The sequence below is a fragment of the Sinocyclocheilus grahami genome, unplaced genomic scaffold (genome assembly GCF_001515645.1).
Source record: "Sinocyclocheilus grahami isolate Dianchi unplaced genomic scaffold, SAMN03320097.WGS_v1.1 scaffold1032.1, whole genome shotgun sequence".
Classification (NCBI taxonomy): Eukaryota; Metazoa; Chordata; class Actinopteri; order Cypriniformes; family Cyprinidae; genus Sinocyclocheilus; species Sinocyclocheilus grahami.
The window spans coordinates 308,054-320,583 of record NW_015506211.1 but is presented as its reverse complement, the minus strand read 5'-3'; the positions used below and the strand labels follow the sequence as shown (position 1 = coordinate 320,583).

Below are 12,530 nucleotides of genomic sequence, written 5' to 3'. Positions count from 1 at the left end.
TCATAAACACAGCCGTTTTTGTCTTACGTGAACGTAAACAGATGAGAAAGAAAACAGTATTTTTAGATCCGCGTGCGTTCGGTGTTAAAGAGACAGTAGCCTAATAAACGCGCTGCCTATCATTAATGTTACTCAAAGAACAAAAGAAAATCATTCACTGATCTTGACTGAATATATTTAATAACTTTAATTGATTAATCTATATTTTATTTATGAAAAGAAAACTATGCAGTGTTTTTAAACTTTTAATTACAGTTTCTGTACCTGAAATTTAAGATGAACGAAGGTCTTACGGGTTTGGAACGACATGAGGGTGAGTAATTAATGCCAGAATTTTAATTTTTGGGTGAACTATCTCTTTAAACGTATGGAAGTTATGCATTAAAGACACCGTGAAAAAGCTTGAGTGGAGGTTTTCTCCTTATGTGGACATATTTCTTTTTAAAATAAGAATTTTGGGCAGGACATATCATTGGGCTTGTCTGTTTTTAGGCTTTCGATTAATTTAGGCTTTAGTTTTCACATCTGTTTACCATGACATGTAACACTAAACAAGAAGGTTCAACTTGTTAACATTAGTTAATGCATTAGGTATCATAAACAAAGAACAATACGTTCACATCATTTATTAATCTAGGTTAACGTTGATTTCTACGTATAGTAAAACATCTTTAATATTAGTGTATTAAAGGTACAATCACATTTACTGTTACTCGTCAAATGTTTTGCAAGCAAAGTCGAATCATTTTAAGAGAAATTTGCGCGACTGAGAATTTATTTGGTCAACTTTCAGTAGTATGCAAGACCATAAAGCTAACAAACGTGGACTGATAAAAGCCACAAATGTCCAATTTTGATTTCGTAGGGTCTTTAAAGGCCTCCGCTGTGTATCTACGCATCAGGCATGCCAACCACAGCAAGCTAAATTACATGTAAATGAAGCACTGACCTCCTGACCCTGGTTAAACATTGTTTTAAGTTTAAATATCTAAAAACTGAGCGAATGTCTATGTTTTCTTCACAGAAAAGAGCTTATGGCTATGTGGTTAATTAATAATCCAAACAATCTGAATCTTTTTAGAAATCCCCCTTTTTTTGTAAATATCCAACTTATGGGCTCATTCTACCTCCTCGCCTCACTTTGAAAAGCAGTTTAAATTATAAACATGTTTTAAGGAGACAAAAGCCCAATGCAACTTTTTTACATTACACCATACGATACACTTTTGCTGTTATTCTTTCATCTGAGCACACGTCATTAGTCGAACAACTAAGCTGGAAAAGCTCTTGCTCTGTTTGGTAGTCATCCAAAAGCTAAAAATGTGAGCCTGGAGCACAAAAGCAGTGTTAAGTCGCTGGGGTATATTTGTAGCAATAGCCAACAATACATTGTATGGGTCAAAATGATCGATTTTTCTATATATTTTCAGGATATTAAGTACAGATCATGTTCCAAAGACACCGTGAAAAAGCTTGAGTGGAGGTTTTCTCCTTATGTGGACATATTTCTTTTTAAAATAAGAATTTTGGGCAGGACATATCATTGGGCTTGTCTGTTTTTAGGCTTTCGATTAATTTAGGCTTTAGTTTTCACATCTGTTTACCATGACATGTAACACTAAACAAGAAGGTTCAACTTGTTAACATTAGTTAATGCATTAGGTATCATAAACAAAGAACAATACGTTCACATCATTTATTAATCTAGGTTAACGTTGATTTCTACGTATAGTAAAACATGTTTAATATTAGTGTATTAAAGGTACAATCACATTTACTGTTACTCGTCAAATGTTTTGCAAGCAAAGTCGAATCATTTTAAGAGAAATTTGCGCGACTTTCAGTAGTATGCAAGACCATAAAGCTAACAAACGTGGACTGATAAAAGCCACAAATGTCCAATTTTGATTTCGTAGGGTCTTTAAAGGCCTCCGCTGTGTATCTACGCATCAGGCATGCCAACCACAGCAAGCTAAATTACATGTAAATGAAGCACTGACCTCCTGACCCTGGTTAAACATTGTTTTAAGTTTAAATATCTAAAAACTGAGCGAATGTCTATGTTTTCTTCACAGAAAAGAGCTTATGGCTATGTGGTTAATTAATAATCCAAACAATCTGAATCTTTTTAGAAATCCCCCTTTTTTTGTAAATATCCAACTTATGGGCTCATTCTACCTCCTCGCCTCACTTTGAAAAGCAGTTTAAATTATAAACATGTTTTAAGGAGACAAAAGCCCAATGCAACTTTTTTACATTACACCATACGATACACTTTTGCTGTTATTCTTTCATCTGAGCACACGTCATTAGTCGAACAACTAAGCTGGAAAAGCTCTTGCTCTGTTTGGTAGTCATCCAAAAGCTAAAAATGTGAGCCTGGAGCACAAAAGCAGTGTTAAGTCGCTGGGGTATATTTGTAGCAATAGCCAACAATACATTGTATGGGTCAAAATGATCGATTTTTCTATATATTTTCAGGATATTAAGTACAGATCATGTTCCATGAAAATATTTTGTAAATGTCCTACTGTAAATATATCAAAACGTAATTTTTGATTAGTAATATGCATTGCTAAGAACTTCATTTGAACAACTTTAAAGATGATTTTCTCAATATTTAGATTTTTTTGCACCCTCAGATTCCAGATTTTCAAATAGTTGTATCTCGTCCAAATATTGTCCGATCCTAACAAACCATACATCAATGGAAAGCTTATTTATTCAGCTTTCAGATGACGTATACATCTCAATTTCGAAAAATGGACCCGTGACTGGTTTTGTGGTCTAGGGTCGCAAATATCAAGCCTCTAAACAACAGGCTTCTGGAAGGTTTCTGTTGGTCTCTCTCCAATACACAATCCAGCAGGTGCTACGAAGGCTTTCTCTCACTCCATTCTGCTCAGACAATAGCAAAATACCCTTTGCCAGATATGCAAATGACACGGGTCACCATCTATTAAGTGCATCTTTTAAGTGCAAATGAATGTAAGGCATTTTGTAGCACTAAAACAGTTGTAAAGTTTGACGGCTGCATCTTACCTGCCAAGTGGGGTCTGCGTGGCGGAAGTAGCAGAAGTTGTCTGTGATCCACTTATAGATGCATGAGAGGGTGATTTTGGTTTTCTTGCTGGCCTGCATGGCCATGCAGATGAGAGTTGCATATGAGTACGGTGGCTTGATATGAGGGCTGGTCTTATAATCGACTTCATCCGGACAGTGTCCGTGAGCAACCAAGCTGGGAAGAGCCGACAAGGAAGGCGTCCTGCAGAAAGACGCCGCCGTGGGTTTGCCTGGGGTCAGCGGCATACCTATAGACGCCGGATCTCCTGCTAAAGGAGACGAGGGAGCATCCGAGCCTACTTGGCTCCCGAAGAAGTGGCTGTGGCGATGGCTGGATTGGGAGGCGCTGCCGTTGAGAATGGAGAACTCCTGCAGCCACTGGAGGCTGGTGAGGCTGTCGTCTAAATTGTCGGAGGTGCTGCTGTCGCACTCGAGTGAGCTCCGGTCCAGCCGCTCGGCCTGAGCGGCGGCGGCCGTGACCACCACCTCCTCCATCCCCACCGAGCCCTCCGGCCAGGGGTCCGTGTAACTCATAGAGAGCATGGTCCTGTCCCAGCCAAATCCTGAGGAGGCATAACGTTTGAGCGCAGTGAGTTCAACAGTTTGTTTTCTTTATGGGGGGCAAGGCATGTGGCTTTATTTGGATTCTCCAGCTTATAGAGGTCACAGACGTCTCCTGAAACGTCGCAGGTCAGGCTTTACAGCAGCTCATAACTGCTGTCTGTGAACACACAATAGAGCCGATCCCAAGCCGCTAGCATTCCTCAGCACGGCAGGTGCATCGGGATTCATGGAAAGCTCACAAAATACAGGTTTGCACGGTTTACACTGCAAGACACATGCTCGGCGAGAACTAAAGAGCTATTTCTTGATTATAAAAGCCTATAAAAGTACGTTTAAATTCATGTTTTTAGGTTGATTCTGTGATATTAAAATACTATTTTGACTTGGATAAAACCTGTTAACTTAAGATGTTACCATTTCTTCCAGTGTACAGATGAACAAAACGTAATAATAATAATAATATTGTTATTATAAAGTAAGATTACTCCGTTTTCGCTTTAATTCTACAACATTTATTTGTATTGTTATGTTAATAATCATCAACCAGCAACGAGAAAACACGTTTTGTCATTTTATCACGTTGGCAACCAGACCAGTATGCTTTAAATGTAAGCAACTGATTAATTTATTTTCATGTAAACACATTTGTGAAATGATAATAGGTTAGCCGTGTCTATTCCAGAAAGCTAAAGCTAGCTCAACTCACCTGTGTTTACTGCTTGAGTGACAGGGAACTAGCATCCAATAACACACGAGCTGCTTTCAGAAAAGAGCAAGAACACACTTTTATCCGATTAAGGCGATTAATAACTTCCAGACTCCAGGAGAGCGTGTCTCTGCGGGTCTCGGTTCAAGGTCTCCGGGGCCGCAGCAGCTCCGGGGCCAGTTTAATACCTGCCGCAGGACGGTTGTCCGGTCACCCCGGCAACGCGACACCCCTTTGTAAACAGCTCCCCGTTCTTCTATTGGTCGGGCGGTTGTTATGGTAACTGGGCTTTTAGTCGCGAGCGTGCAGCAGGTTTGCGCTTTACTCTGACTGGAGAAAGCATAAAAGAATCAAAACGAGAACGCGAAAGAAACGATATTTTTGCAAACAAGAGACGAGAAAAACACAGTATGTTGCTAATGAGGAAATGATACCGTTCCTTGAATAAAATAATCAAACGAAAGCGAGGTTAAACGCGCAATGAACTATTGTTCATTGTAATCATTTTTAATCTTTTTTTTTTCCACGTCTTTTTTGATCAAATTTATTTTTATTTTATTAATTTTTTTTAAATGCATATTAATACAAATTGAATGCACGTTTGTTGCAAGCTTTGGTCTGACGTATCCTGATTTTGTCCGGCTGATTTAATATTTACAATATTTATGTATTTTCACTTGAATAAAACAGTAATTTGATGTCGTTGTCTAAAATAAGGATCATTAAACATTAAAATCCCCATTCCATGCACCTGACTGAACTCAACAAGCAGATTGATTTTGGTTGAATGATTTTTACATGATTTCTGATAACCATATTTTTGTTTACGATGAAAAATATCTATTAACACACATTAAATGAGCCGTTGTTACTTTAAAGAGTTATTTCTACTTCCTTTTCTACTTGATCTGGCCCTTTAAATGAGTTTCACATTACATTTCACATTAATAGAGCTCGCAAGAGGACAGTCTGTCTTGTATCTTTTTATCCTCTTGTCTATTTTACCAACAAAAAACGCAGTCCTTCCCACGTCTTTTTTGATCAAATTTATTTTTATTTTATTAATTTTTTTTAAATGCATATTAATACAAATTGAATGCACGTTTGTTGCAAGCTTTGGTCTGACGTATCCTGATTTTGTCCGGCTGATATAATATTTACAATATTTATGTATTTTCACTTGAATAAAACAGTAATTTGATGTCGTTGTCTAAAATAAGGATCATTAAACATTAAAATCCCCATTCCATGCACCTGACTGAACTCAACAAGCAGATTGATTTTGGTTGAATGATTTTTACATGATTTCTGATAACCATATTTTTGTTTACGATGAAAAATATCTATTAACACACATTAAATGAGCCGTTGTTACTTTAAAGAGTTATTTCTACTTCCTTTTCTACTTGATCTGGCCCTTTAAATGAGTTTCACATTACATTTCACATTAATAGAGCTCGCAAGAGGACAGTCTGTCCTGTATCTTTTTATCCTCTTGTCTATTTTACCAACAAAAAACGCAGTCCTTCAGAAACAGCCCCTTGGCTATCAGAACAAATGTGCTCAAGCTCTTAACACTTACCGCCTTAAATCTGTCCTGAGAGCAAGTTGTGTGGGAAGTCTATCCCCTTCACTGTCAGTTTCATTCATTTAAACACATCTAAGACTAAAAAGGACTGTCTAATGTGTCATTTCTGTGGAAGCAGTTCTAATACGTGCTACATAGTGTTACTGAATGCAGTCTGACACCTGAACTCTTGTCGAGGAGGCTTCAGACTGTCTCGGTCCCATTAACAGGCATTGTATTGAGAGTAAAGAGAGTGCTCCTGAAGTCCTTTCCTCGCTCTTCCATTAGTGCTAGTCATGTGTGAAATCACTCCAAACGCATCCTTATTGTTCGACCCCGACATATTTGTTTTTCGGTCTGATCTGATTGTTCAAGACCATTTTAGACCGTCCTCTTCAAGCAAACAATGGGTGGCTTTGATATCATTGACACACTGAGCAATTTTATAAATTCACAGGTTTGAACCAAATTCACATGTTAGCATCAATCTATTTTCAGTCTTAAAAAAGGAAAGCAGTGTCACATTGCTATTCTTCATTGACATTGTTGTCATTATCAATGCCAAATGCTAATATGCCAACCCATACTCTTTTTCAATGAAAAATGTAAATAGTTTAGCTTATAATAAGTTGTTGACTACTAGAGGGCGCCATCATACAGCTGCACACAACACAGTATTTGCAATCGGGTTCACTGTTCATTTTTATCAATTTATGATGTTTATTGTTAATATTTATTTCATTAATAATGCATCTGCTCTAAATAAAGTCTGAGCAAGAGAACAAACAAGTAGGTTCACTTTGATCAATCATTCACAGAAACAATAGTAAAACAAATTAGTCAGGAGCAAGTGGGAAAGTCTGGCTCTTAAGGCCCCCAAAAATGTCAAGAGATAAAAAGATGTACAAACATGGTCCCCGAGCAAAATGTAGACACAACAGAAGCAGACAGTGATGGAACTGATTGTCAAAAATGATACCAATGCAATACAAAAATTATGAGAGCATCAAAGGAATAGCCTATCTATCAAACTTCACAAAGGCCCCCAAAAAAACCATACAAATGTCATTGACTACTACTGTCTTTAATTAACATATAATGCAAAGGAAGTGTAATGTCATAGTGAAACAAAAGCAGATATTTACGTTGGATAGACTATGACAAAAATCAGTTGTATGATTTATATTAATGGTCATTAATGTCTCTGCAATCACAGAAAACAAAGACATATAATATGAATATATAAGCTGCAACTGTATAATGAACAAACTTTTGTTTCATACTCACAAAAAAATGACTATCGCAGCATTGTAATGGAATGATATTTACATAGATATACTCTGGTTTGTGTCCAAAACACCATGGTATTACACATTGCTGTGTGTGACATGTGTATAATGTGAAGAGTGAAGAGTGTATGTGACTCTAACCAGCTACCATACATAATAATGTGGAAAGATTCAGGGAATCCAGAGAAATCTCAGTCTGTGTAGGGCAAGGCAGGGAGCCTCAGTTGAATGTGTGTGAGCCGTGTTAAAGGAACACTCCACTATTTTTGAAAATAGGCTCATTTTAGTTAAACAGTTGAGTTTTACTGTTTTCGAATCCATTCAGCCGATCTCCGGGTCTGGCGGTAGCACTTTTAGCTGTAGCTTAGCATAGATCATTGAATCTGATTAGACCGTTAGCATCTCGCTCAAAAAATGACCAAAGAGTTTCTATATTTTTCCTTTTTAAAACTCGACTCTTCTGTAGTTACATCGTGTACTAAGACCGACGGGAAATGAAAAGCTGTGATTTTCTAGGCCGATATGGCTAGGAGCTATACTCTCATTCCGGCGTAATAATCAAGGAACTTTGCTGCCGTACCATGAGTGCAGCAGACACAATGACATTACACAATGCCTGAAAATAGTCCCCAGCACGCTCCCTGTGCAAGCAGGTGGTCACGTTGGTTATGTTGACGGATTTAGCCTATTTTCAGGCGCCGCCGGAATGAGAGTATAGTCCCTAGCCATATCGGCCTAGAAAGTCGCAACTTTTCATTTTCCGTCGGTCTTAGTACACGATGTAACTACAGAAGAGTCTAGTTTTAAATAGGAAAAATATAGAAACTCTTTGGTCATTTTTGAGCGAGATGCTAACGGTCTAATCAGATTCAATGATCTATGCTAAGCTACAGCTAAAAGTGCTACCGCCAGACCCGGAGATCGGCTGAATGGATTCAAAAACGGTAAAACTCAACTGTTTAACTCTAGGGGAGTTGAGAAAATGAGCCTATTTTCAAAAATAGTGGAGTGTTCCTTTAAATATACCCTCATGGGCTCAGGAGTACTTCGGAAAAACCGCTGTCACTTAACACAGTCTGCCGCTGCATCAGTAAATGCAACTTGAGTCTCTGTTACTCTAGGAGAAAACTGTACAGCAATTCTGTGCAGTGATGCCGCGGGGGTCTGAAGTCTCGTATCAAGCACGATTGTATCAAATAAAAATGTTGCTCTCAAAACTTTTAACAATTAGTATCCTCAATTCCCAAACAATTAAACGCTGTAATTAAAAGGACAGTTGATGCGACAGCGGTAAACATGCCTCTGTCACAACTTTTTAGGAATGTGATGCAGCCATCAAAATCAATATTTGTTCATATTTACAAAATAAAATTAAGTCGGCCAGTGAAAACATTGAAAATGTTTTCTTTGTTCTTTAGTCAATTAAATAAAGGTTAAAGAGAATGCACAAAGAGAGTGTTCAGGGGACCCAGAAACCCCAGCGGTGACCCTGGTGCAAACAAACCATGTACTAACTTTTTAAAACCCCTTTTCTTTAACTTTAACTGTTTGGATGTGGCACAGCCCTTTCTAGAAAATTTCCCCCCAGCCGCCACTTTCACATACTTTCTCAGAGACGTTTGCAGTTGAAGGTGTGGTTTCTATAGCCTGGCCATACCCAGCATGCAGCCTCTCACTGCTAATACTAATGCCACTGTGCCGCGGGGGTCTGAAGTCTCGTATCAAGCACAATTGTATCAAATAAAAATGTTGCTCTCAAAACTTTTAACAATTAGTATCCTCAATTCCCAAACAATTAAACGCTGTAATTAAAAGGACAGTTGATGCGACAGCGGTAAACATGCCTCTGTCACAACTTTTTAGGAATGTGATGCAGCCATCAAAATCTAAATTTGTTCATATTTACAAAATAAAATTAAGTCGGCCAGTGAAAACATTGAAAATGTTTTCTTTGTTCTTTAGTCAATTAAATAAAGGTTAAAGAGAATGCACAAAGAGAGTGTTCAGGGGACCCAGAAACCCCAGCGGTGACCCTGGTGCAAACAAACCATGTACTAACTTTTTAAAACCCCTTTTCTTTAACTTTAACTGTTTGGATGTGGCACAGCCCTTCCTAGAAAATTTCCCACCAGCCGCCACTTTCACATACTTTCTCAGAGACGTTTGCAGTTGAAGGTGTGGTTTCTATAGCCTGGCCATACCCAGCATGCAGCCTCTCACTGCTAATACTAATGCCACTGTATCCCTTCTCACAACCAGATCACTGAGTTACAACTCAATACACACAGAACGCAGAAGAAACGCCCAGCTCCATTACATTATAGATAGCCTTCTCCAGAACAGGCTTTCTCTGACACCCGGTCTGAATTATTCAGACTCTCAGCTGGGTGGGTTGAAACTCCTGAATTCATTTCAAAGCTCTTGCTAACAAAAGCCCAATTCACACCTGACTGAAGCCTTCATGCGCTTGGGACAGTAAGGAAAATGAGTCAGTCAGTCAAATGGTTACACGTGTCTGTCTATTATTTATTTATTTAAAGGTAACAAAAGGACCAGCATTAACCAGAAAAAGGACCAGCATTAACCAGCAAAAGGACCAGCATAAACCAGCCAAAGGACCAGCGTTAAAACATACCTAACCAGCATATGCTGTTCTTTTCAACAGAGTTGTTGAGTACAGTGCGCACACACTGGTTTGACTAGTTCATGTGTGTATTGTTTATGAAGTACACATGCGTGTAGTAAGCCAAAGAGTGAGTGGATTCCCTGTAGCTCAACCCTAGTAAGTAGGGTAAAGTTTACTCCACTCACAACAGGCTACTGACTGGAATGTTGCCTATTTTTAAAGAGAATATTATGTGAAACCGCTTTTATTGATAACGGTAAACATTTCAAACCGTAGTACGCTATGTTGTTGTCACATGACCTTATTACATTCAGATTTAATTTAGCAAGTGGCATCCCGTTATCTTGCGAATCTAAATTTGATTTAAAAACGCTGTTTTGTTTGACGGGCGAATCAAATAATGAGTCAAGAAAAAAAAAAGATGGCTGAAGTTACGTTCATTCATGCCACTGGGCCTGTTAAGTTGAGAGCACTGCATTGTGGGACTTCCACACAGTGTGTTTTGTTGTATACTGTGGAATAGGGCTGCACGATAAATCAAAATGGAATCGAGATCAGAAGCTGCGATTGTCATGCGTCGCTTTCAGTGAAGCACGGTTCTGTGATCAGCAGTAAATCTCCATCCGAAGGCCAGAGAAACTCCAAATACGCCTCGCAGAAGAAACCCAGAAAATGCCCATCGCTGCAGCTGAATAAACAGAAGATTCAACTGCTTTGATTCAGCGTGACTAATAAACACATGACTACGGCAATATACGGTTTATCTGAGTTCTTATTATTATAATTTTCATTAAAATAAAGTATATTTATAATGCAATGCCTTTATCGCTGCTTAAATACTATGAAATATGTTGCGTGCCTTATTCTGTGTAAGAAGCCACATCATCTCACAGAAGGATTTATTTAAAACACTCGACTGACGTTATGAAGTGAGTTTGGAGTAAAAATATGTATTAAATGTGGTATTTTCACCTGCTTTCAGATGAGCAGCATTTACTTCACAGAGCCGTAGTTCACTGAGAAGCTATGCAAGCAGCTGTCATTATCGTGAACGATTTCTTCGATTTCAGAATCGTGCAATAAAATCGTCTGCGATTTATTTTTTGCATAGCTTGTCAGTGAACTATGGCTATGTGTATTAAACGCTGCTCCATCTGAAAGCACACGATGATGATTTACTACTAATCACAGAACCGGCTTTACTAACAAAATGCGCATGACAGTCGCATTCGATTAATCATGCAGCCCTATTGATCTCATTCTGTGATAACATCAGGACGGAGAGCAGCCAGGGACAACTAAAGCAGGTAGACACGATTAACCGGTAGAAATTTGTCAACCCGTAGAGATTTTGGACTATTGTCTCTATCGCGGTTACATGCTCGCATGACGTTACTTACTGCAAAATAAAGTCGGAACACATACTACAAGTAAGCAGGTTTGACAAATTTTTTTAGCGCATGTGCAAACAAGTTCTCGCACAACCACGCTTGATTTGATTTTCCACTCAAGTCAAGGCTGGGGTGTGTGATATATATCGTCTGCGCTAATAGCGTAAATTTGGTTTTAACGATGTGCGATCTGACATTATCGAGTATCACAAAAACATACTCCGAGAGTGCACGCATACACTGTGGGATTTAGTCTATTAAAATGCATTTAGAAAGCCCATAAGATTCAAGTGCCTCTGTCTTTTTATTTATATCATTTAATATAGTTAAACTATATCACGGCATATAATCTATATCAATGTCTACGGTCACATATTAAACCGTAAAATGACTGTAAAAAGCATGATTTACAGTTCAGATACAGGTTTTCACAAAAACAAAATGTTTTTAAAACGATAAACTTAACATTTCAGCCTTTAAGAAAAGGAATGAGTCAAAAGTATCAATTATTATATTAATTTAAACAATTATTATAATTAATACGGTGAGCGGCTGGAAACTAGTGACCTCTCCTGGTTGGAGTTAGTATTAACATCATAAACTGAAAGCAATCTTTCCGTGACTTTCTTTTCAAATGTTTTAAAATTGATCATCTGAGTCTAATATGATCCAGCGGGCCGTACTAAAAGACATTGCGGGCCCTGATTTAGGCCATAAGTGAAAGCAAACAGCTGAGAAAAAAAACACGTGTAAGAATATATATGAGATCCGGGCAGCTCTTAAAGTGACAGCAGTTGTAATATTGTCCAAACCTTGTTTCTGAAAATGCTTTTTCAGCATTGTGATTCTCTTTTATCGCAGTACAGTAATACAATCTTTCATATACATATTCACGTTTAAACTCAATAAATATTACTTTGTTTAACTACCACCACGAGTGCCATCTATTATTGCCTTGTTTATCTAAAAGTGCACTTTTCCTTGTTTTAAATCTAGCCAAAAAGCCACGTGTTGCCTGTGAAACAGTAGACTTTAATTATATGCATTTATGCTAAATTTCTGTGTCAATCCATGTTATTTTTTACTGCGACTAATGCGCTGTCACTTTAATTCAGAGCGTGCTGCACAGCAGAAATAGACTCCGTGTGGAAACGATCGCAGCATGACTGCTGCAGACGCACCGATTGCACGATTGCGGTGCAGTGTGAACGCTCTGATTCGTTAACATGGGCGCGGAAAAAATACGCACCACAGACGGAGTGTGTGAACCTAGCATTACGTTTGTATGCCCGCCCGGTCTGTTCTGTTCTCGTGCTCCATTTAG

The 12,530-nt window shown here is 38.3% G+C and overlaps 1 protein-coding gene across 1 annotated transcript in view; it reads right to left on the bottom strand.

The window, feature by feature from the left end:
* LOC107565863 (forkhead box protein J1-A-like) overlaps window positions 1-4,472 on the bottom strand; it is a 6,811-nt gene extending 2,339 nt beyond the window's left edge. The window contains exons 1-2 of the mRNA XM_016251150.1: window positions 4,334-4,472; window positions 3,043-3,626 (exon numbers count right to left, since the gene is read on the bottom strand). Coding sequence (XP_016106636.1) covers window positions 3,043-3,606 — 564 coding nt within the window. The 5' untranslated portion in view covers window positions 3,607-3,626; window positions 4,334-4,472. The remainder of the gene's footprint in view (window positions 1-3,042; window positions 3,627-4,333) is intronic.
* Between the last annotated feature and the right edge of the window lie 8,058 nt (window positions 4,473-12,530).